At 36.1% G+C, this 25,080-nt stretch overlaps 3 protein-coding genes across 10 annotated transcripts; 2 read left to right on the top strand and 1 right to left on the bottom strand.

Annotated features, from left to right (window-relative positions):
* Positions 1-1,843: 1,843 nt before the first annotated feature.
* On the bottom strand, positions 1,844-9,208 carry LOC135581247 (25.3 kDa vesicle transport protein SEC22-1). 2 transcript variants are annotated; one of them, XM_065114374.1, is made up of 6 exons: positions 9,060-9,208; positions 6,567-6,814; positions 6,291-6,451; positions 6,056-6,202; positions 4,875-4,951; positions 1,844-2,240 (listed from the first exon to the last, which is right to left on the bottom strand). In XM_065114374.1, the coding sequence occupies exons 2-6, from the start codon at positions 6,752-6,754 to the stop codon at positions 2,157-2,159; spliced, it is 657 nt and encodes a 218-aa protein (XP_064970446.1). In that variant the 5' UTR covers positions 6,755-6,814; positions 9,060-9,208; the 3' UTR covers positions 1,844-2,156. The 2 variants fall into 2 exon arrangements, with proteins under 2 accessions (XP_064970446.1, XP_064970447.1); XM_065114375.1 differs by lacking the exon at positions 1,844-2,240 and adding an exon at positions 3,703-3,930.
* A 3,767-nt stretch (positions 9,209-12,975) lies between these two features.
* LOC135615607 (plant cysteine oxidase 2-like) lies at positions 12,976-16,019 on the top strand. Its single transcript, XM_065114373.1, has 5 exons — positions 12,976-13,408; positions 13,866-13,984; positions 14,231-14,369; positions 14,473-14,661; positions 15,175-16,019. Exons 1-5 carry the CDS (start codon positions 13,177-13,179, stop codon positions 15,285-15,287), a joined length of 792 nt encoding a protein of 263 aa, XP_064970445.1. The 5' UTR covers positions 12,976-13,176; the 3' UTR covers positions 15,288-16,019.
* On the top strand, positions 15,828-25,066 carry LOC103989443 (probable zinc metalloprotease EGY1, chloroplastic). Of its 7 annotated transcripts, XM_018828158.2 has the most exons (11): positions 15,830-16,401; positions 18,072-18,536; positions 18,630-18,770; positions 19,549-19,650; positions 22,369-22,432; positions 22,496-22,580; positions 23,390-23,440; positions 23,521-23,590; positions 24,121-24,189; positions 24,644-24,694; positions 24,789-25,066. In XM_018828158.2, the coding sequence occupies exons 1-11, from the start codon at positions 16,084-16,086 to the stop codon at positions 24,945-24,947; spliced, it is 1,575 nt and encodes a 524-aa protein (XP_018683703.2). In that variant the 5' UTR covers positions 15,830-16,083; the 3' UTR covers positions 24,948-25,066. The 7 variants fall into 7 exon arrangements, with proteins under 7 accessions (XP_064970444.1, XP_064970442.1, XP_018683703.2 ...); XM_065114370.1 differs by lacking the exon at positions 23,390-23,440 and having other exon boundaries at positions 15,829-16,401; XM_009408282.3 differs by having other exon boundaries at positions 15,833-16,401; positions 22,369-22,580.
* The last annotated feature ends 14 nt before the right edge of the window (positions 25,067-25,080 follow it).

The raw sequence follows: 25,080 nt of genomic DNA, 5'->3' as shown, positions 1-25,080 counted from the left end.
TACACTCAAAGGTGATGAGGTCAATAACTTCAAGAGTGATGATATATTTTTTGAACCAAAGGGAAGATTGGGTTCGGCGTTTTCGGTACTTGGAATCAGAGAGAGAGAGAGAGAGAGAGAGAGAGAGAGAGAGAGTTTTTAACTCCATATCGAACTGAAAGCCAAAAGGAGATAAGACATATATAGTGTGCCACTGTTTAGAGGTTTAGAGGTCACTCGTCTTGCCGTAGACAAGAAACTATGGACAATAATTGGTCTGAATGAGGTAGGTTTTACTTAAATCTGTTGTAGCTGTGCTACTAAAACCATTTTAGTGTCTTTAGGAGTCAAAATTAGGAATATAATATTATTCTTGGGCTATTATAAAAAGGCTAATGATATGTGGTTTTCTTAATCAGTCCGTCTCATCGTGAATAAATTATGTTAATACGCTTAATATTATTAATATTTTAATTATATTTATTTAAGCAAATTCTTGAAGAAATGTGTGTTTTTTATTTTTGTTTTCCTGAGAGCGCCCATTTTCCTTTTTTTTTTTTTTTTTTCTCTGTAGAGCGTTTTTACTAAATTTCGAATTTTATCCCTCAAAAAGTTGAAGATTTTTTTCACCTTTTTCGATTTTTTAAATCTTTTTCGTGGTTTAAGTTTGTTTCAAGAAATTTTGAATCGATTCGAATAAACTCAAACTAGCTTCAAATTTTGATGTAATATTATATATATATATATATATATATATATAACATCAATTAAAAATATTTTAATATTTCTATATGCTAAATATTATTTTAAAGAGGAGGACTTAGATTATATAATTTTTATGATTTCCATAATATTTTCTTAATTTTTAAAGAAATTTATCATTTTTTTATTTCATATTCTTATATTTTTTGTGGTTCCGCTGACTTCATCGGACCGGTTCTTAACGCATTGAATCAAGCCAAGAAAGAACCGATTGTAAAGAGTTGGGAGGAAAAATAAAGCATAAAGAGTAGAAATGCTATGGAAAAGAAATGAAAATGGGACAACCAGTGGCTTATTCACCCTATTCATTCATAATATGATGATAAATACAGATATTTATGATTGTCCATGGTTTCCAAAAGGAGAGAGAATTATAAACATTATGCTTATATTATCATAAACTTGTTGTTATAATAAAATACCAGCACCAGGCTTATCTCTGCATAATGTGATTAACGTACTGTAATTAACGATATTCATTTAATTTTTATCACAATTTTTTATATATATTAAATACTTATTATCTGCCTCTCAAAAGTGAAATAAAAATTGGACGGTTCCCAGTTGGTGCACTTTCTTTTCATCTTGAATCAAATCAAAATAAGAAAACAAAAAAAATAGTAGACAGGACTTTTTTAAGGGCAAAATAAAGATTTAGTAAAAGAGAAAATCTACAGTAAACTTTCACAAATTGAAAGTTATTTTTGCTGGGGATAAAATTAACCAAATAAATTCCAGTAGAGGAATGTCACAGCAGTATGCCGAGGGTCGATAACAACAGCAGCATTTTATATTGGAAAAGACCCGTCCAAAAAAAATTTTAATTTTAAACTATAGCAGCATTCAAGATCGCAACACTGATATACCCTAAAAAATAACTGTGTATATGATAAAACAACATTATGCTAATCCACCCATAAAACAGGCACAGTCACACCACATCATATCGACTGCCACTATCGCATAGTTTGTGGTCGCTTAATCGCAACCAATTATCTCGGAAGTTTGCAGGACAAGCAGTGGACTCAGAAGATTGCGGATGCCACAATGGTATAATGGGAATGCAACACAAACATAACGATGGTAGCAGCTTTCTCAAAAATGTTGAAAAATCAGCTCGATGTAACCTTAAAAATTTTGCATGATGTCCCAAAAATTGAAGACGATATAGAAATAGATTTCGGGAGCAACAATCTCCATAATGTATATACTGAATCCCTGGAAAATGTTTAGTAGTCTACTGATTCTTGCACCTGATGTATTCTCATCATTTGGAAAACGAGTGCATCTGTCTGTGCTTCCATCGCCATGGAAAACTCATTATAACACCTAGTAGCCGAGAAGGATACCTATACGAGCAACACCAAAGAAATGGCACATAATGCAGAGAGACGTTGATGCTATCTGATCAGTAGTCACCATATCTTTTTCCTAACCCAAAACAGAAGCATGACAACTCCGAGCACAATGGCAACAGGAGCCCATTTTCGAATCAAAGCCTGTCATCAAGCAGGATCCAAATTCAGTCAGTAATCATAGCACACAGACGCATTCAAAAGTTTCATGTCATGTACCAATTTGTGCAATTAAGTGTATAGATTACATGTGTAAAAATGCATGAAGTAGCAAATCGTCCTCCCTCAAATGCCCACAACCATCTAACCATTATCCACACTTCAGAATTCGGTCGTGCCACTTCTTATACACACACACACACACACACACACACACACACATGTATATGCAACAGTAAAAAAAAACACATCTGCTGACACTCAAGACATTACCAATGTAAATCCTAGATATATGGCCATAAATGTGTGGTGTAGAGGAAGCTTACTTTTCCTTTATTAGAAAGCAAATAGTAGGGGTCCCTTCCATCATTATGGCAACTTTAACATTGCTAATAGACTTAATTATCTGTTTGCTTACCTAAGCATCCACACATGTACCTGATACTATGAAGCTGAATTTTAAAACAAATTATTACTGTCCACCATTTTAACTTAGAAAGGTTTTCGTTTGCCAAAATGCTCATTTTCATGCAAATAAAGATTGGCAACAACCAATGCAGTCCATGATCTCATACCATGATTTTCGTTGTCCAACCATTAACTCAAATCATAACGTGCCTTTTGCATCATTAACCTTTTCCCTTCTTAGACCCACTTATCTCATACATGTGCATACATTTATAAATGGCCTGCTACAATTATAAATGTCTTGCACCATACAATTAACATTTAGAAGTACCACACAGCTCTAATTTTAATTTTAATGATCAGATTTGATAGAGTTATATTAACCCAACAACTCAGATGTTTTTGTTTTTACAACTCAGATGTTACTAGCTTAAAACAACATGCTCAAAATGTATGACCAATTTATTAGTTATTGGCTCATCTTTAGTCCAATGTTAGTAATTGAGGCATCACTACATCCATGCTCAAAGACACTCAAAAGCTTAATGTCATGATCAAGGTCCACCAACATGACTCCCAGAATCATTTGCTAGTGGGCAGCTTGTAAGACCCATAACTTGGTGGTGGCTCTATGTTATGATGTGTCTTTTATGTCATCTATGAGAAGCTATTTCCCACAGAGACGTCAATCCCGCCATCTTTATTATTAGGTTAACTGTGATATGTATTGTGCAACCAATGTGATAGAACTATTGCCATAAACTTGAATATAACAAGCCTAGAAACATGGCAAGTATTTAAAGACTCATCTAATGTTGTATACTTTTCCAACTTGCCATTAATTCCCAATGCGAGGTTATCAGAGCATCAAACCAGATGTACAACACTCAGCTGTTACCGCATTATCCACGGAGGTTGTCAAACACAAAATCTGAAGCACTATAGTGAAATGCCATTCTATAATGGTATAATCACTCAAATCTTAGTGTTTGTTTATCCAATGCTTTTCAGGATGTTCCCTGATAGTTTCTACAACATATTGATGGCAATGTTTTCAAGGACTTAAACCTTTATGTTTCAACAATGACGTTGGATATTAGAGAGCTAAAGGGCCATCAAGGCCACATTATGCAGAAGTCCAAAATTGAAAACAAAGAGCCTTTTCCCCTTTCTCCTTCCTTGTTTGCAGTAAAGACATGCAATTGGAGAGGCTGCTTCAGGACCAACCGGTGGCCCCATGCTTCCTTCTGCCTCTCCAGTCACCTGGCTTTACACACAAATAAGGCAGGAAAACAGGTATAAGTAGTGTCCATACGGAAATTTGGTCTCACTCAGTTCAGATGTCACTGACGATTTTCATAAAATTCAACTAGATGGTCTGTAAAGGCTAATATGGTCCCAAATGGTAGACAACTTATTAACATGTACTTGTCAACAGACCTTATTAACATTTACTAGTAAGCACACAAATTCAAAACTTAATTGACCCTGGATGATTGTATTAATTTTCCTGAACAAGAAATTTTCTTAAAATTCATGGAAATTGTTTTACGCAAACCCTAGTTAAAAAGCTCCGGTTCTAGAAGGCAAGCGACTTGAGAAAATTTGTGGTATAATCATGGCCCTTCAACCCCGTTAACTCAGGTACCTCTCAGAGAAGTCAAGGCCTCAAACTTTCAAGACCTAGTCTCCAAGATACAATACGTACATACCAAGCCCTCACAACACCAAAGGTGTAATTTGATGCAAGGCTCAGGCTAAGCATTTGAACCTTCACTAAAATTGAGGCACAGCTTTTTAGTCTTTCCTATGTTGAGGCACAGGTTTCAAGCCTTGCCACTGTTGATTGAAGTTCATAAAGGCTTCACCAAAGGGTATACATCATAATCATCTTTCACATGGCTGCATATGCAAGGTAGAGGGGCACTATCCTACGCACTGAAATTTGCAATGCAATACTTACAAAGGTGGACCATGTTGTTTAAAAATCAACAAAAGAAAATTATCCTAAGAAAATGGTTTTCCAACCTTATATATTTAACCAGCATAGTGTATGAATAATGGTCAGAAGATATATATTACTAAATAACGGTTAATGGTAGAAGATAAGTTAAAAGGCATGCAACTTGTACTTCAAAAGATTCTATGGTATATCTACATGAATAAACAGTAAGAAATAGAACTGGTGAACATGACTTATCATATGCTTACCTGTCGATTTAGGTCTTTTGCTTTGTCAGCATAGATTCGAGACTCAGATGTCAACCTGCTTGACAATTCACTGACCTCTGCAGGATGCCATCAAAAGCTTTCAGGAATTACATAGCAAAATTTCTATAAGTTAATTATTTCTGAATAGTATTTTCTCTCAATGAGAAGTACATATTTATTTTCTTTTTAAAAAATAAATTTCAAAAGTATAACTCAACAAACTGATAAATGAGAGCACAAGATCATATATTAGTCATTGAACCATTAAAATCAGAAAAGAAAAAAAACTTCAAATATTATGATTGACAATAAATGCTCATGATGATTGTTGCCAATGCAAAAGGTATCTTATGAGAAACGAATCATTCCACCTGTGTGCTGCCTACGCTATATTTTCAAAATGAAGGAACAAATAATTCACATGATCATCGAATGAATAGCATTCTAATTCCAGCATAAATTGTCAATGTTTGAATAATTCTTACTCAAGTTTTTCTGATTTCAAGATTTTGGGACAAATTTCTGCTTTAAAAGACAGTAACTTGTAGAAAGAGAATGAGTCATAAAGTTACATGCCAAATGCATATACTTAAAAGAGTTCAATGTCAGCGCTCCATCTTCTTCTAGAAGATAAAAACTTGATCTGGTTGTCCAAACAAAAGTTTGTGTAATCAACAAGGTTTCAGCCCAGGGGTCAGTAACATCTTCTTTCGCAAGACTAAAATTCCTATCTTAGGACCTCATAAGGTGCTTCTTGCGTATTTGGCATTGACAAAAAAATGTTCTATGATGTAATTTGACACACAATCCACTCAGGATGGGATATCCACTTTCTTGTTTACATTAAAAAGTAAGGCAAGAAAAGATTATTCTTATGTGAACTTTTCCCCAATTATTAAAATCTTTGTATCATTGTGTTATAAGAACTTCAAAAAATATAACTTCATCAAAGATGATAACACAGTTGAGCAAATATTTTGTTTGTGAATTTCAAGGTTGGATTATAAGATAAATTTTGAAGGTTAGGTATGGTTTTAAACTTTGATACTTCAATCTTGTAATGGACTTTTTGCAATATGCTTGAATGTTAGCATGGGATAAGAAATTTTTTACCATGATATCTTCACTATTTGTCACAAATTGCTAACAAACATCAGATGTAAAAGAGTAAGTTAACTTACGGTCTAATTTTTCACCAACACCAAGAACCTCCTGAACATTGCGAGTCATTATTTGGTGGACTTCATATAGTTCATCGTTCAGCTTTGCCATATTACGCTGGGTGCGGGTGTCCAAATAAAGTTTCTTGGTCTTCTGTATGAAAGTATCTACATATGGAAAAAACAAAAACAATAGAACATCAGAATGACAGTACTGAAAATAAGATGATAAAAACTGTTGTAGAGGAAAATTTACCAAATTTGATAAAAGCATATGGTCTTGCAGCAGTTTCAATTTGACTCCCATTGACCCTCTCAAATTCATTCTTGAGGTCCTCCAAGTATTGGAAAGCAAGCTTCTTAGGGTAAGAACGGTCACACATTGTCAGGTAACAAACACGACCCTCAATAATGTAGCTGAGCAGCTGAGTCAAGGAGAAGTAAAGTAAAAAAGTACCACACTTCAAAGTGAGCATTAAGAGACACTTTCTAGATGTCAGAGACATTAAGAAAAATAACCACCATAGGATACTGGAAAAAGTATGGACCAGTCTCAATGGACATTCTAGAAGCCTCGTAATGACCTTTTGAGAGGTTCTTGAATAAAAGTTTTGCTTGCTGCTTATAGAAGTCAGCATCTTTCTGGTCACGACCATCATCCAATCCTTCTGCTAAAGGTAGGCCATCAGTAACCCGTGCTATCATTGTCAACTTTACCATCTTCACCCACGAGGATAAGAAGCAAAGAAGATTATGAATCAAAATGACAGTCAGAACTACCTGTGCATCAAAGGACAGAGATTAGAAATATAGAAATAATTATTAGGCACTAGACTAACATCACATGAAGAGGTAGCATTGGAAAATATTAAAACAGAAGCTTTTAGTTTAGATAATCAACTTCTTGAAACAATTAATATCTCCAAGCTAAACTTTGACTATTTAGGAAATTCTAAGCAAACAAAAGTAGATGAAATAAAGAACTCCAGGGCCAACCGAACAACTCCAAATCAGCTGCTGAACTCTCAAAGAGGTCAAAATATTCACTGCAAAAATCCAAAATATAGATGCAAGGCAGGTAACAAATTTGTGGAATATATATCTGCAACCAGTGCAAGCTGATTTAAGAAAGAACTCAATCTACAACTTATAGGATACTTTCACTGTTTCACAGTTGCATCTACACGCTGCCTTTCTAAAGGACAACATCTGTGCACATGATGCTTATTGGTGCTTATGTTATATATTTATCAGAAGCTAAAAAGTAGACATAATATAACTTCTGAAATCTAAACACTATCCTGATCAGATAACAATCAAGATCATCAACTAAAGTGGTTTAAGATTTTTCATTTAGATTTGAATTTTTAATGATAGGCCTACCCAAGATATTAAGAAGTGCAGAGTAAGATACAAAGTTAAATAAAGATTTTGAACCCGTAAGGCCAAGCAACTGAACCAGGAAAAGAGGAGTTCAAATTTCTCTTTCGAAGCAAAAAGACTAAAATGTGTCATTTCCATGTCAGACATTATGATTCTTATACTTCCTGAGATGTGGCCGAGAAACTAAAAACATAAAGATGATTACATTACTGTTTATGTATAATATGGTGTCCTTCTACATTAGATCTTGAGATGTCAGTATTGGTTACACATCTGTGCTTCAGATATTTAACTTAGTATATCTTCATAATGTCTTGTGCATGAATTAGAAGTACTTTTTCTAATAATTGTTATGCTTCCCATTGGATCATATATAGTAATCATAGAGTGTTTAAGCAATAAAAAATATTTTGAGTTAATTAATAAAAATTTATTTTTGCAACATTCATAATGTTTTTTGCATTAATTTAAAGTACATTTTAATGATTTCCATGCTTCTTATAGGATACATATATCTTTTTGAATAAATTTTTGAATATTAGAGTGTCTATGCAGTAAAAAATATCTCTTTTTGAATAAATTAATTAAAAATATTTTTGCAACATGATGTGTGTATACTACTTTTTAAGATTAGCCATGTGAGCTTGTCTGCACATTATTGTGTCTATGCTTAATAGGAACTTCCCATAGGTGCATATTTTTAAATGAGATAGCATGGTTAGCAGAAAAATAGAAGTTAAGTATATTTCTTAAATAAAATATTAAAATAATGAATCAATTGAAAGGCTTCGAGCAGCATCCAATGCTAATCCAATATTAAGTGATCATCAAAATAAGCAAAAGATCAATACAAACATCAAGAAAATTCCAAATATTAAAATAAAAATGTAATTGGCTTTTGAAACTACATAAGTGTCACACCAAATGGGCAGGAAATGACTAGCATGAACCGTTGGTTTGCTTGGTAACACAACTATCATATAACAACAACAACAAAGTCCCAACAAGAAAATTATAGAAAAGATAAAACCAATACATCTTATATTGATGATGAGCACATTTGTCCTTAGAGAACATCATGATGTCAAATTATACAATCCGAAAGGAATAATGTATGATACAAATTGACCTTCCTGCACCAAATTAGCAATCCGTCGAAATGTATGTAAATACTTCAGAAGGGTCTATTCCACAACCAATTAATACAGCAAAGAACAAGATCCGAGGCAGCTGCATGGGGGAGACGCGTGACAATTGCTTTTCGTAATTCGTGTCCACATTAGGTGTAAAAGTATCTGAATTGTGGTAGATTGGTGTCATGACGCATGGCCCTTTTACCCATCTCCACCACCAAATCCATGTAGATCTAAGTAGTTCCAATCTTGCCTCGATCAAGAAACCCTAACCCAAAACACGAATTTAAACCCTAGATCTGATGTCCAAAACAACAACCAAGCGAAACATACACACCACCAAGAAAATAAAGAAACAAAGAAGGAAAGAACCTAACCGCCGATCAACAGAAAAAATGACACTACATCAGAAGACCTGAATAATTCAAAGCACAAAAAGGGGAAAAATAACGCATTTAATGGATCTTTGTTGAGCAGAAAAGCAAGATCGAGATAAACTCGAGGATTACCGGAGAGCTCAACTCGAGGGATTCTACGAAAGGACAGCCGGAGAGTCGATCGGCAGCCTTGAGATCCTCGTTGGGTCCCGGGAGCGTCGCCGCGGACGTGGGGATCGAAATAAGAAGCAGATACGAAGAAAGAAAGAGATACGAAACGCGTGCTTCCAAGGGAACTGCGATTCAACGGAGGTGAAACTTAAAAGGACAAAATCGCATATTTACCCCTTAATTTTTAGTTTAATACGCAACTATCATTTGCATAATAATAAACGATGAAAACTTCAAATTATATTAAAAATGTTATTCAAAAAAATATAAGATAGAATTTAAATAATAGTATTTTAATTCTTTTACCCCTTTAAGATTAAGCTTTCGATGGAAGTATTAAAGAATAATTTTTTTATTTTAATAATAGTTAATCAATAGCATAATAACCAAGAAAATTCAAATAATATCAATATTATTTAAAAATATGAAATATATTTTTGGATATTAGTTTACCCGTTTAAGGTTAAGTTTTGAATGAAAGTATTAAAGAACATTTTAATTTTAATATTTTTAGAACTCATAGTAACCATGATTAAGAATAGTTATTATGAATTTATTGGGTGGAAGGTGGCAGGAATCGGAGGCTGTAAAAATAAATATGGAGGGAGACAAATGCTATATTAGATTGGATAGGGGTAAATATGTTATTTTCAAAATTTAAAGGGAAATTTATGTAAAAGCACCAACTTGCTCTTCCTGACTTGCTGGTTAAGCACTACAGGTGTGTTGGCTTATAATTAAGGCCACAATTTTTTTTCCATATGTTTTGGGAAAATAATATATTTTATTATAGAACTTTTCTCTGTAAAAATTAAAATTTATGACAAAATTTCTTTTTTTCCATTTCCCTTGCAAAGTTGCTTCTAGTGACAAACTTTATGGTTTACTTTTAGTTTAAGATCTTGCATGGCATATATATATATATATATATATATATATATATATATATATAATAGATGAGTGATTTTCTTAAAGAAAACTCTATTTTGGGTTTTTTTTTCTTCTAAAAGTGTCTTTTGTTTTTATTTTTTGTAATCTCATAAATGCCCCTCATAATCTTTGTATATATTTTCTTCATTATATATTTTCTATTTTATATATATCTGCTTATATTATATTTTTTAAATAAAAAATAAATTTTAATAATCTGAATGAAAAAGTATACTTTTGCATTACAGCAAAGTGAATAAAGAAACTAAGAAGATTAATCTTCAATCCTCCGAGATGATTTGGTGTTACGAGCATAAGTCGCTAACCGATTAGGTTACACTATTTTTTCTCTAAATATATGAGTAATAATTCTTTAATTTTTTTTCTAATCATGTAGATATTGTATTTATTCCTTGACATGTTAAGATGATAAATATTTCTATTTTCTCTTACCTTTTGTATGTGTATTACATATTAAGAGTTCTTAGCAAGGCATGAATGACCAGAAACAAGGGCTTGTGGCCAACAGCTAACATCAATAAGGAGGCTACTTTCTCCTTGAACATGTATGTGACTGGCAGCACAAGACTGCCAAAGTCTACTGCAGGCATCAACTTGCATCTACGGATACAGCCAGGGATGGAGGAATCCTCTCATCTTTCCGACGACACATTGACACACAGTATTGCCAAAAACAACTGCAGGACTATAAACCACTCTGTCCTCCACAAGATTGTTGAGCTGCAAAAGCCATTCAAACCACTTCTTCCCCTCCGACTATCTACAAACAATTGCTTCCCATGAGCAACACAGGGAAGTGTTTGTCTGATGATGAGATATAATGTATATGGTGTGAGTCTGCAAGAATGCCAAACTTTGCCTGTGCTTATGGAACACCTGTGTCTCACAATTTCTATCGAAATCTATTAGATTAAGTGAAAGAAAAATGATTATAGATACAAAAATAGGTAACCTTAGTCCTCAAACTAAAAACAAAAAGATGATGCTTGTAGCCATATCAATTATGACCCCTACCATTTTATTATTATCCCCAGTTGGGGCACTCTCTTTTGAAAGAAGCCCTTGTACTTAATATAATAATTTGTAATTTTGTTTCATGGTTTATGGATGAAAAAGGGTTACAATCTTGAAAGAGAACAAATTTGCTCTTTTAGATTTTTATATAACACATAAATCTTTTGGCATATTAAAGTCCCTTACTTGTGTTCGTTCCACTAACATCCATGCAAAAGCCATTCAAATTAATCATTATTAATTATCATTAATATCAAGCAATTTAATATATATATGTATAATAATAATAATAATAATAATAATAATAATAATAATAATAATAAAAGTACTCAATCCACAAAGTAGATAACATAGTAGGGAAGTGAAAAGATGTAATTGAAATATAGTGATTTCCAGATTCAATGAATTCACAATTGAAAGGATACACTTAATAATTCTAATACACATCAACTTCTTTGAATTCCATGATCACCATCATGCTATAAATACTTAGGTACGCCATCATGATTAAATCATCATTAATTTTTAATAGACTCGATACTTATCAAGTCCTTTGAGATCATTTACTAATTTAAGTATCAGAAAGGTTTTATCTTGCATACTCTTATAAAGATCTTGATTCGTTTGATTCAGTATTTTCAATACTAATCTATCTGTGATAAACATAAAAATAAGATCATAGTTGCATCTTTGTAGGTCTTTCTATTTATACCTTTAAAAAAAGAAAAGTCAGTAATAAAATAATAATTACGTACGATGCATGTGCGTTTTAAAAGATCACGTGACTGTGCCAGATCGGCACCTCCCACGTTATCCACGTCTACAGCTCACAGTTTTTGGTGCATGCTATTTTGTCCTCCACGTAACTCTACATGCAGTTTTCGAGTTCCTTCGTGCGTTACTGTGGGTCCAAATCACGTGGTTGGATCGTGACCACAGCGTTCAACACGAGCTCCCCACGTGTCCCGACAACTCCTGTTGCCGGACGCGTCTCCATAGGTATGGGTTTTACGCCACGTGGCGGTACTCCGAATCGTGACCGTCACGTGCACTAACGGTGGAAGAGCCCAAACTCGGGGTGGCAATACCTCACGACCGCAGATTTGATGGAAACCACGCCGTCCCCACCGCAGCAGGTTGAGGTCGGCCCCCACTTCGATCGAGTGTTGACTCGCCTCCATAACATCACACGTGGCGGTTACTTGTGCGACCTCCCAACCACTAATCATCTCGCAGGATCGCTTTGCAAACGGTAGATTGGACATGACATTTTTTTGTCCCTATGTTGGTTAAGAACTTGAAATGTATGTTTGTACATGCGGAATATTATTAAGCTTTTTATTATCATTAGTGTACGATAAGAACAATTGGATGACTATCATCAAATGACCTGACGATGCTATGTTTAGTAGTACATCACTCATTTTATCGAACACCGCGAGACACGAGCAAAGTCGAGCTCGATGATGTGTTTGACAAAGTGGCCGCAAAACATAAGTGGACGCCAGGAACTACCTACACGTGCGACGACAGAGCAAACAACTTGTGTAACGAATGCACCGAGGGGGCTGCTTTTGCAAGGCGGTGCGGTGTCTTGGGTCATGGCTTAAGTCGGGTCATGAACGTCATCAGTTTCTGTGGACAATTGCTGGATTTCCGTAGAGTTACTCGCGTCACGGGCGTTTCGGTAATTTTAATGCTGTATCGGGAAGGAGGGGAAGCCAACAACAACATTGGCGGAGTCGCGAAGAGAGGAGTGGAAAACAAGCGGTATAGTTAAACCGCCTTCCCTTCGCCAACCTATAGGGCTATTGCTCTCCCTTCATCCCTCGGAGTCCGGTTTTCTCCTTCAGTGGCCCGCGGTTTTGCTGTTCCCTTCCCACGTTTATATGTCCGCTCCCTGCCTCCCCCTTCCTCTCGCCAAAATTCTATATATTTTTTCCGCTGCGATCCTTGTTCTGAGATTAATCGCTCCAAGAACGGCATTTTCTCGTTTTTCCTGCGATATTGGATCGTCGGAGCCGATAAAGTTGGAATCTTGGGGGGTCGCGGTGTCGGAGTCGAAGTGCTGAGTGCGAAAAATTGCGTCTTGGAGAGAGTTTCCGAGGTACGGATGAAAGTGCAAGTAGAGACGAGAAATGGGGAGGAGGAGAAGCGAGCGGTGGGAGCGAAGAGGAATGCAGGGAGACTGGCGAGGAAGCGCGGGTGTAGCAGGCGAACACGGCGGCGGGTGCAGGCCACCTCCACCGCGATCCAGCGGCTGTTCTTGGCCTGCAAGACGGTGTTCAACGGTCCCGGCACGGTGCCCGAGCCGGCCGACGTCCAAATGCTGCAGCTTCTCTTAGGTATCCTCCTCCGGGAACCCTCCTCTTTGGATCGCTTTGAGCGAATTCGTTTCGATCGAACTGCTCGGTTTCGTTTAAGACGAGTATTGTCAATAGATTCGATCTGTGACTAATTGTTCTTTTACCAATCTGTAGTGATACCTACAGCATCTTGCCGTGCTCTGTTTTGCTTACATTTGCAGTCCAATCTCACTGTGTATTTGTTTGGCCTAATACATAGGGCTTTGCTTTTGCTTTCTTCTGAATCCAGACTCCGGTTGTTCAGGCATCGAGTCATTGTTTGCTTCATGGATGAGATCCATGGGGCTGGATTTTTGGTTGAATCACACTATTCCTTGATCTAGTAATATATGCTAATTTACGGGCATATTACGTGAATTGCATAATCTTGTTACACACTGTTCTCTCTTACTTGAGATCAGCTATATATACTAACCTTCTGATGTTTTATCTCCAGATAAAATGAGACCAGAAGATGTCGGCCTAAGCACAGATATACTCTTCTTTAAGGCCAAAAGTTCTTCCAAAGGAGCAAGGATCACATATTCCACGATATACAAGTGCCGAAACTTTTCGGTAAGACTTGAGAAAATAGAATTGTTACCAGAGACATGCTTTGCTTTCTTAGAAATTGTATCCTAAGCAAGAAACGTTTGTTAGAACGTTTAATTTGCAAGAACTGTGCCTTGAGGTCGTCTAGATATGATGGTAAAATTTCTATTAGCAACCTTAGATATTAGGATTGATTGGAGTCTTAAATATTGATAGAATGAACATAATTGCTTAACACACTCTTGTTGAAAATGTTCTTTTCCTTTGCAGATGTGTATATTCTTCTTGCCCCCATCTGCAGTGATTCCTCTTCATGACCACCCTGGGATGACTGTCTTCAGCAAACTGCTCCTGGGGTCGATGCATATAAGATCTTATGACTGGCTTGATTCTACACCCTCAGCTAAGTGTGAGCTCTCTCTCTCTCTCTCTCTCTCTCTCTCTCTCTCTGATTTCTTTCATGTCACATATCTTTCAGTTCATTTTCTTATAATGTAAGCTATGTGTTGCAGTGAGACCGGCAAAGTTGGTAGTGGATTCTGATTTCACCGCTCCTTGCGACACTTCAATTCTTTATCCAACAACTGGAGGTAACATCCATTCCTTCACAGCCATCACACCGTGCGCTGTGCTCGACGTTCTAGGACCCCCTTACTCGAGAGAAGACGACCGTGACATTACATACTATCGCGACTATCCCGGTAAGCAGTTTCCATGTGTTGCCTCGAGTCTTTCTGCCTTGTATCCATGTCGTATACTCCGTGTTTGTTTCTTCTGATATGCTTCATAGTTGCTCCTTACTTCCATGATTAGTATTGCCAAGCAATTAGGTTGATTCATAATGAAATTAAACTTCATCCTGGAGAGACATTTATGAATTTAGTAGTTGTCTCTATGTAGCCCATTGAATCCCAGATAGCTTCTCTATAAAATACCGAAAACCGTGTGCTACTTTGGCTGCATGGTGCCGTAATACTGACTTCATTCAGAGCTATCATTTGTTATCAATGTATTTATAATCTTCTTGGTGAAGAAGAGTGGCATCCTATCCCTAGCTATGAGACATCAACAATACTGCTGGATTAGCAGTTTGAATATGTTAGAACCATTTACTTCAACAAAAAAACTACATATAAAAGTAGTTCTTAGTTTGATGATTCACGAGCCAATAATTTCTGTTCATTCACTGACCGAGTTTGGTGAACACTTTTCAGATGAAAATGGAGTCAAGGATCATTGTCTGGGATGGTTGGAAGAAATCGATATTTCAGAGGATTTGAAGATGGATGGTGTGGAATATCTCGGCCCACAAGTCATCGATGGTTGACACCAGTTCTAACAAGTTTTAGATCAGCCATGACATTGACTCTCCTTTTCCTTCTCTTTAGTGGTTTTCCTTGTGTGTCTGATGCGTAAAGTTATAATTGTTTTTGGGTTGATATCATAATATAATTGTTTTTCGTTGCAAAAGATTTGATACATGATTGTAGAAATAATATAGGTAATAATTAATAAAAGTGGATTAATATTAAGTATAACATTTAGCCTCTAACTTTAATTTAGAGGAAAAAGCATGAAAATAATTTATTCTGGGAGGAATATTTTGCATGTGTAATTCTATTTCTGAAAGCCACAAACTATATTATTTGTGATTATTCTGAGAACATCAAAAATAAGTTTCACGTGATGGCAACGCACACAAAAATCTTTAGATACGGTCAGCTGAGCCCAAACCAAAAGCAGTCGACCAATCAAAGACTTCCACGTGTGTATATCCAATAAATGATCGGTTGAGGAAGACACGTGCATCGACTAAATGGACGGTGATGGAAGATCTCACAGCACCTCTTTCCGACCCCTATCTTGATCTCCCTGGACGTATCGCTGCAGCGGGGGAATCACGATTTGGACGGGCTTCGAGCTGCTCCGGTCTCCTCATCCTCATCCTCTGCGACCCACAAGAATTCGAAGCGAATCCGGAAACCCTGACGAAACCCTAGCAATTCGGAACCCCCAAATCCCTCGAATTCGTCCTCCAATGAGCGCTTCCCACCCCCCCGATCTCCCGTCTTGCTGATTCGTAGGTCTTCGTCGTCGTCCGCTTCGGAGGAATTGGAGCATCCATGGGAACCCTGCCGAGCTCTTGTTTCTTCAATCCGAGCTTGCGGCCCCGCCAGTTAGCCCCCGGCGGGAGATGCAGAGAGAGGTATTCGGTTATGGAGCGGGTGAGTCCGGGAGAGCTGTGCTTTTTGTGCAGGAAGAGAGTACAAGAGTGGAGAATTAGGAGGCGCTTTGATGGGATTATGTGCTTCTCTATAAATGGGAATGATGGCGGCGGTGAAGAGAAGGGGCCGAGTAGTAAGTCGACTGAAGAAGTGGAGCAGATTGCTGCCGACGAGGACCTGAACTCGGAGCCGACCCAGACTTCGTTTCCTTCGAGGGTACACCAGTTTCACTGTTTCTTCGATTCTCATTGACTTATGCGATAAATAAGCCAAATAAGTTGATTGAAATGTTTCTTCTTTTTTCAAATGGTCTTTTGACCAATTAGTTTATCACTTTGGACGATGATATATTTTTTTCAAACGCAAACGTGATTTATCAAGCATCAATCTACATTAAAGTACTTTTCCATTTTTAAATTTTAGAAGATGCATGGATAACCCTTTTGGTTATCATTATTTTCCATCGCAGCATTACATTTATCATTGATTTTTTTTTTTTTGAATTATATCGACTAAAATGTAGGTAAAGTGAATCATTGTAATGCCTTAAACTGGCCATGTTTTTTTGGGAGGTCTATTAGCAAAGGGCTAAAATGCACTAGAAAAATAGGATATTAATTAGTTGTTGAACTCTATAAATTTGAATCATATAAAAGAAAAGGAGAAATGAATGATGCTTAGTGCAAGATGCTAGATTGTATATATTTCAAAGCATATTAAAGGTATTTTCTTTTCGTTAATGCTGTTTGTAGTCTAAATTTATAGGTAGCCCTTAGCTAATTCCTATAAATGATATGTGCCATTCTAGAGCAGTGCTTAGTCAGAATCAAAATTCTGTATGCCTCTCTTTGCTGTTAGTTAACCATGATTGTGAACTATTTTGGAACCTGACATTTAATATGAAATCTCTTATGGCAGACTAAAAAAATACAGTACCTATAGCACTCTTTTAATTCATGAATTAGATACATAGTGGTATATTAACGAAGATACTGTGCCTGTTATATTGAGCTACAGGACAATACTATTAAACATTTGATGCATTAGCTATTGCCCGAAAATCACTTTTGCAGTTTAGTTTCAAATTTTCATGGTAGCAAGGACAATGGGTTTATTGATACAATTTTGACTACTCCACCAAACCTTGACAGTTTCTGGCTTTAGTCTTACATGGTCTTCTACAGTTTATATTAGAAGTGTAATTTACCAAGTAAGCACAAGACACAGATAATGTGTTCATACAATGGAGTGTTACTTCTCTATCTATCCAGTCGTATTTGCACATCATATGGTATGACTATTATCGGGGAAGAGAGACCACAGTATTAAGCCAGATGCTTGTTGTCTGAAAGGTCCATAATGTTAGACTCAGAGACTTCTCAAATGCAGGATATTTATGTACAACACATAGTAACAGAGCACACTATGATTTTGACTTCTGAGAATATGCTTTCTGTAGGTTTCACTGTTTCACAGACTAGTCACTAAGATTAGAAGGCGGTTATCTTGAGTTGTTCTTTATGAGTCCTGACACAATGTACCTTTGGATTAGGGAGATGGCATGTGGCTATCAACATACTTAGCTAGTTAAAGATACTTGGAATGTCTTTGGTCGATATTTTTTGGTAGATCCTTACTGGTCGTAGTACATTAAAACTCTATACACCTGGGGTGAACTCACAATTGTGGCCTAAAGATGACACTGCTGGAATTTGTGGAACTATGATTGATCCATGCTTCACGTTAGCTATCCTAATGCTAATTCTATAGATGACAAAGATGGGTAATTTGTAATGTCTTTTCTACGTAAGTTTTCTCAGAATGTATGATTGTTTTCTTGTTGCTTTTGGCTTTTTGATATTTACTTATTCTTGATTTCTTTCCAGACACCCAGTATATCCTCGGGAGAACAAGTTTATAGTAGCTTTCAAGTTGATTCTTTCAAGCTTCTGGAACTGCTTGGACCAGAGAAGGTGGATCCATCTGATGTGAAGCTCATTAAAGAAAAACTTTTTGGCTACTCAACTTTTTGGGTCACCAGAGAGGAACCATTTGGGGACCTTGGGGAAGGTATCCTGTTTCTTGGCAACCTGCGGGGAAAAAGAGAAAATGTTTTTGCCAAACTTCAGCGGCACCTCCATGAAGTTACTGGGGACAAGTACAATCTATTTATGGTAGAGGAGCCCAACTCGGAAGGACTAGACCCACGTGGTGGGCCACGTGTAAGTTTTGGATTGCTGCGGAAAGAAGTTTCTGAGCCAGGACCCACTACACTATGGCAATATGTTATTGCTCTCCTTCTCTTTGTGCTAACTATTGGCTCCTGTGTAGAGCTAGGAATTGCATCTCAGGTACATTATGCTTGAAAGTTCGAGCACTTATGTGTGAGGTTCTTTTTTTATCAACTTTTGGAGCATCACTATCCCAAGTGTTGCGTTGCACAGATAAACACTCTTCCACCCGAGGTAGTCAAGTACTTTACCGATCCAAATGCTACTGAACCACCTGATATGCAGCTTCTGTACCCCTTTGTGGATTCTGCTTTACCGCTGGCATATGGTGTCCTTGGTGTTCAGCTATTTCATGTAACTAAAGTTTCCCACATGCGATTAAGCATTATTTCATTCCGAAAGAAAATTATCAACTTTATTACTTTTTAATCATTCTTTTGTGATGATTGTTGATTAATTGAAGAGATCAGGAGAGTAACATATTACACTACCATATTTTCTTTCAACAAAATGCAGCTGTTTGTGTTTTGTTCACAATGTCAATAATTGTGTATTATCTCTTGGGAACTTGAGGATCATAAGTTGAGCTTGTACATAAACATACATATAACGGTGATTCCCTGATTCAAATATCAAAATAAACTAATTATTTGTTATTATTATTATATTTGTTATAATGACAACTGCCTGAAGAACAGGATGTGAATGTATCTACTCATAGGAGTCTCTGAACACTATGAAAGTTATGCTCTGTGGTGTTTGCTCAGATGAGCTTTTTACAGCACAAGCATGTGTTGTTGATTTGTATGTGGCTGGAAGTGTTCAGTCTTACTTGCATTGCTACTGGAGGTAGTGATCATGTTTTGTTATTCTGTTAGGTTTCATTGAACTGTAGAGAAAACTGCACTTTTTTCAGCCTATATTCTTATCATATTTCTAGCTTATGAGGTATGTGGTTTACGTTGTGTTTTGTCATACCAAAAACCATGGAAAGCTTGAATAGAAAATTCTTTGTTCTCTGTTGTGCAATTTGAATGCATCTTTAGTCATTTTCATGTTTAAATGGCATATCTCTTAAACTTCATGTTAGGATAATTATGCTTATGCTGATTAATCTTATTATCCTCTGCAGGAGGTTGGACATTTTTTAGCGGCATTTCCAAAGAAAGTGAAATTGGGGATTCCTTTCTTGATTCCGAACATTACCCTTGGCAGCTTTGGAGCAATTACTCAGGTGGGCATAATCAACATTTTGAAGGAATCATAATAAATTGTGTTGTGGATTTCTAAATTTGTTTCTCAAAATTATATATATTATCAAGAAAGTTCTAGTTATGTTGTATCTGTAAACTAGTTACTGTTTACATGATTTGGACTCCTAAGATGTCTATATTAGTTATCTGGGTGTTTCTTGTATTATGGTGGTTTAGAAATATTAATCAAATATTCAAGGTGATAATCATGTATAATCCTTCTTAATAAAAAGGTTAGAACTGCAAGTGTTTCCATCTTCTTATAGACAATCACCAATACATACCCAAAGGTATTTTCCACAAAATCCTTTTCAAACTCTATTGTAGTATACATAAAACTTGGTTCATATTTACCCATAAACATGTTGAACATACCGCTATCATTCTCTTATTCCTTTTTATTTTTGCTCAAAACTCTGGATAATGGACTGATCCTGACTCTAGGTCTTAATTGTTGACGTCGAAGCATGACCTACTTGGTTTTCATATATTCATCTGGCTAAAAAATCTCCAGCTTTATGAGTCCAGCTTGTTTTCTGCTTTGCCTATGGCATTTCATGATAACTCTTCAATTTCATTATCATGACTTCTTCAGTCTTCTAAGCATATCTTGCCCAAACTACTTTGCATCTTTATATTTCCTTCGAGCTTTATTGCTATATGTGGAATTCTTAAAGCTCCTCCTATTAGTAAATTTGGTGTACTCAATGAAAAGTGGGGTTGCTTTCCTATGATTATACTACAATATTCTTAATTGTTATCAATATTTTCCTCCATTAATGTGTTTCATCTAAGAATTATTTTTATTCGTGAACAACTAAGTATCGTTTCGATAGAAGATAAAATGAGAGAAAATCGTTTAAAATAGTATGAGCATGTGCCTAGGAGATCTCCGGATGTCGTAGTTAAAAGAAGTGAAATGATTAATGTTAGTGGTATGAGGAGAGGCAGAGGAAGACCTAAAAAGACTTTAATAGAAACTATAAAGAAAGATATAAGTAATCTGAACTTAACTAATCATATGACTTTTTATCGATCTCAATGACGGCAAAAGATCTATGTAGCCGACCCCAAATAGTTTGAACTTACAGTTTTATTGTTGTTATTGTAGTACCATATTTATTTGAGAAGAAAAGAAGATAATGAAGTCACATGAAGGGATACGAACGTTTAAACTCTAAAGTATCAGGAGTCAAAATGCATTTTTTTTTTCATACCTCAAGAACTTGAACATTACTGGTGTTCAGATCTTTCCTATTAGTATCTATCCTGTTTGAGAACTGAAATTATCATAAGTCCATCAACATAGAAAAGTTCATATTTTTAGATTCATCAATGAAAGTTGGTACTTGTTTGTCATCAAAACATAGTATTACTTGTTAGAACTGTTTCCCATTGACACTGCTTTAGTTTATTAGGCCTGGAGGAGAGAATTTATATTTTTTCTGAATGTTGGTGCTATGTATCTAAGAAAGCCAAGGACCTATTATCCAATAGTTTGGTTTAAGAGTTCTCTTATGGACATCCCAAATGTTGGTGACACTGCTTCGATTCCTTTTTTTCACTCAGTATCTGAATATTCCAAGTGAGATTACTTGGTTTTCCTCTGTAAGGAATCTCAATCTGTAGTGTTAATTAACATCACAAGTTTATTGTTTGTTCACTGACATTGGTTTGCCTCCTGCATTGCCTCTTGTTAATGAGTATGCACATGCTAGCAGCTTATTGCTGTATAAGTACTTCTGCTCACTGACATTAGTTTGCCTCTTGCATTGCTTCTTTGACTTGTATTTATGTAGATATGACGCAAAAGCATAATGACATTAATAAACTCAAGCTTTTTAGGTCATAACTAGATTCCTTTTAGTGCAGGTTTTGGTTTTGTATTCATAGCTTCTTTTTTAGGTGCAGTTTATGTCTAGTTTCGAGTCATATGTCATTCTATAAACCAAAGGGAATGTTTTACGATCATAGTTAGTTGAGGGGCTTATTTGTGGAGCATTCACTTAATGGGCCTAAATGGTGGCTGCTTCCTTGAGGGGCTTTTCGTCTTGGTTTCCTATCCAAACTGTAGCCCATATGTGAGACTATACAATCCACAGATTACACTGGTCCAAGTGTTTTTCCATTTGAAGTTGTGAAGTAGCAAACTGCCTTTTAGACTTTAAAATACCATAATGTGGACTTTGTTTAACCTGAAATCTCACTATTTAGCCTTCTACAAGGCCCTAGTAACCTGCATTAGCATGTCCTTATCCTAACCTATTGTTGCAGTGCAGTTTTTTTTTGTGTTTCAACAAGTTTCCTTGATGATGAACAAAAAATATGCACAGCTGTATTTTTTTGGTTTAATTGTGTGTTTATGGCCTAAGTTTCAACAAAATGTACCAAAGCTGCTGTTTTGCTAATTGTCCTCCATCAAATGGTGTCAGAGATTCTGGTTTAGTCATGATTTTCAACCAATATGGCCTAAATTTACTGGTTTAGTCTTTGTATTCTCAGTGTTTACAGAAATTCAAGTGAAAATTACTTTCAGAACAATAAGGATTGCTAATAATTCATGTCACACTTTTGTAGTTTCTTCTTTCATTGTGCAGCAATGTTATATTTACACCTAGCTTTGTTTCTAACTTTATATATAGCATGTAATGAAATAGGTTGATCTCATATTGCTCATATTTCACTATTAACTCCTGTAGTTCAAATCTATTCTTCCTGATCGAAGGACGAAGGTTGACATCTCAATGGCGGGTCCATTGGCCGGTGCTGCACTTTCCTTTTCAATGTTTTTTGTTGGCTTGTTGTTGTCCTCAAATAATGCTGCAGCAGGAGATCTGGTGCAAGTCCCTAGTATGCTATTTCAGGGCTCACTGCTTCTTGGACTCATCAGCAGAGCCACTCTTGGTTACACGTAAGCTTTTTCCCTTTAGATCTTGATGCGATCTTATATTTATAGAAAAAGAAAAGATATTGGTTAAGTTGGTTACAGAATGCAGAATGACCCTCTTAAAAGTATCTCTTATGAAAGCATGCCCTGAATTGATTTTTTTTTCACCCACCTACAGTGCACATATTGTTACATAATTGATTGGGTCACCGTAAATTCCTATTCTCTTTTTGTGTCATCTCTTAATCTACCCGATTGCTGCCATGACTGCACAGTTTTTTTCTGGTTGTTAGTTGTTTGCTTCTTTAACATATCCTTTTGCTTCTGTTCATCCCAATACTCCATTAAATGGTGCCTCTTGGTCCAACCAGGGTTAGGCTATTGTTTGGTCCCCTGTTTCGTATGGAAGAGGTCAAAGGAAAAGGTACCATGTTTGGACCTTGAAACATTGTTAACATATCTAATTTTATTGAGGCAGGCCTCTTGCCTTTGTTCTCCTCCCTGCCCACCTCCCCCTCTCTGTTGTTTCTTCTTGATTTGATGCCAGTTTGAATGTGGTCACTAATGTAATTAGAAACTGCCTGACTGTTCTCTAAGGTACTTAATACCTACAGCCTTATGAGTAGCTAGAGCTCTCTATAATCACAGAGGTGTATTGTAGCAGTTGCTTTCTTTATTTGCCTTTGTAAATGAATTTCTAAAATGTCATTTAACTATTCCAAGTTCAGAGAGTCAGGTTTAACAAAAAATGAAGTTGTTTTTCTCTTATGGATTATCTTCTTTGCTCTACAATGTCAGTATATAACTAACATATATCTACTATGAGTTTACAGAGCTATGCATGCCGCTAATGTTTCAATCCACCCCCTCGTAATTGCTGGCTGGTGAAGCATCCTACAATTTTCATTTACTGTCTTTCATCATAGATATTTGTGGGTACTAATCCTTTGTTCGGTTATTAAAGGTGTGGTTTGACTACTTCAGCTTTCAATATGCTTCCTGTGGGCTGCCTTGATGGTGGAAGAGCTATACAGGTACAAGTTGTCATCTGGAATGCCTAAAATATATACAATTAATAACAGCTTCATTAGTATATAAGAGGTGCTCCATTTCTCCTCACTTTTAAGTTGGTTCTGAGTACTTGTTCTATATATCTCTGTATATTGAGAATGCTTCAACCCTAGAAACTTGTTCACAAATTTGGAGGATTGGGAAGCCACTTAGAGCTTTGAAACATATTAAGGATTTTATAGGACATGAGTGAACTCTTACTATCTTCAAATCTGAACTCTATTTGTGGCATTTGTTACTTTGCCCATGTCAAGATATGGTTCTTTTTAATTTATCCACCATTCGATGATTTCGTGTTTGTATTACATTTCTATTTGGTGGGCCATTTTGATTGTCAGCTGCTTGGATTGTCTTGTTTGCATTTGTTCCATCGTAAAAGTTTGATACAGTCCATTTTTCAGTTGCGTCTTCTCTTACTCTATGTTGTGTGATTTTCTAGAAACTGCATTTTTCTCTCTCCCTTGGTGGCATAACTTCACCACATCTCTTACAGGGTGCATTTGGTAAAAACACATTGTTTGGCTTTGGCTTGGCCACGTACTCCTTGCTTGGTCTTGGTGTGGTATGATTCTTGTCATTTTCCTTTAATCATTTTTCAGTTGTCGATGTGTTCTTGTAGCCTTGAGCTATCTTATGGTTTTTATCTGGTTAGTAGAATAGCTGCACTCTATTTGACCTTCTCAACTATCTTTGTAAGGATTTTGAATCATCGTTGTTAAGAATGTAAATCGATAGATCATTTCTCATTTATTGGCCTAATCTTTTAGAGATGCAATGACACTGATAAAAATAATAATAATAAGATATCATCAAGACAAAAGATATAGTGTTCAAAACTCATCCAACTCATGTTTATAAATATATATCCCCAATTAGTTCAAATTCCACCTGACTGTGAAGAGTATCAAGAATATAATAGAATGAAATCATATAATGCTGAATGAATTCTGTTGAAGGCATTCATATAATTAGACTAAATCATGCATCTAACTTGATTCTGATCTTCTCTTTTGTAGCTTGGTGGACCACTTTCACTTCCTTGGGGCTTGTACGTTCTAATATGCCAGGTGGGATTTATAGAGGATGATGTTTTTGTTCCTTCTCTCATCTCCATTTTTGTCATCCCTAATTCTCCTTAGCAAATTGTGCACTTGAATGCAGAGGGCGTCAGAGAAGCCTTGCTTGAATGATGTGTCAGAAGTTGGAACATGGAGGAGAACAGCGGTAACGATCGCCATTATTCTTGTTGTATTGACTCTCCTCCCATTGTGGGACGAGCTAGCAGAGGAGCTCGGCATAGGACTTGTGACTTCGTTTTGAGGTAATTGTAACTCCAATTTTTGGCTAAAATCAATTTCACACACAAATGAGGTGGTTTTTTTTTTTTGTGACACTATTTATATCGTGTAATGCCAATCTTTCTCCTTTCGACCTTTGTATCTCCTTTTTCGCA

Source organism: Musa acuminata, chromosome BXJ2-6 (genome assembly GCF_036884655.1).
Source record: "Musa acuminata AAA Group cultivar baxijiao chromosome BXJ2-6, Cavendish_Baxijiao_AAA, whole genome shotgun sequence".
NCBI classification, from domain to species: Eukaryota; Viridiplantae; Streptophyta; class Magnoliopsida; order Zingiberales; family Musaceae; genus Musa; species Musa acuminata.
The sequence above is the reverse complement of the archived record's forward strand: the minus strand, read 5'-3'. Positions and strand labels throughout refer to the sequence as shown.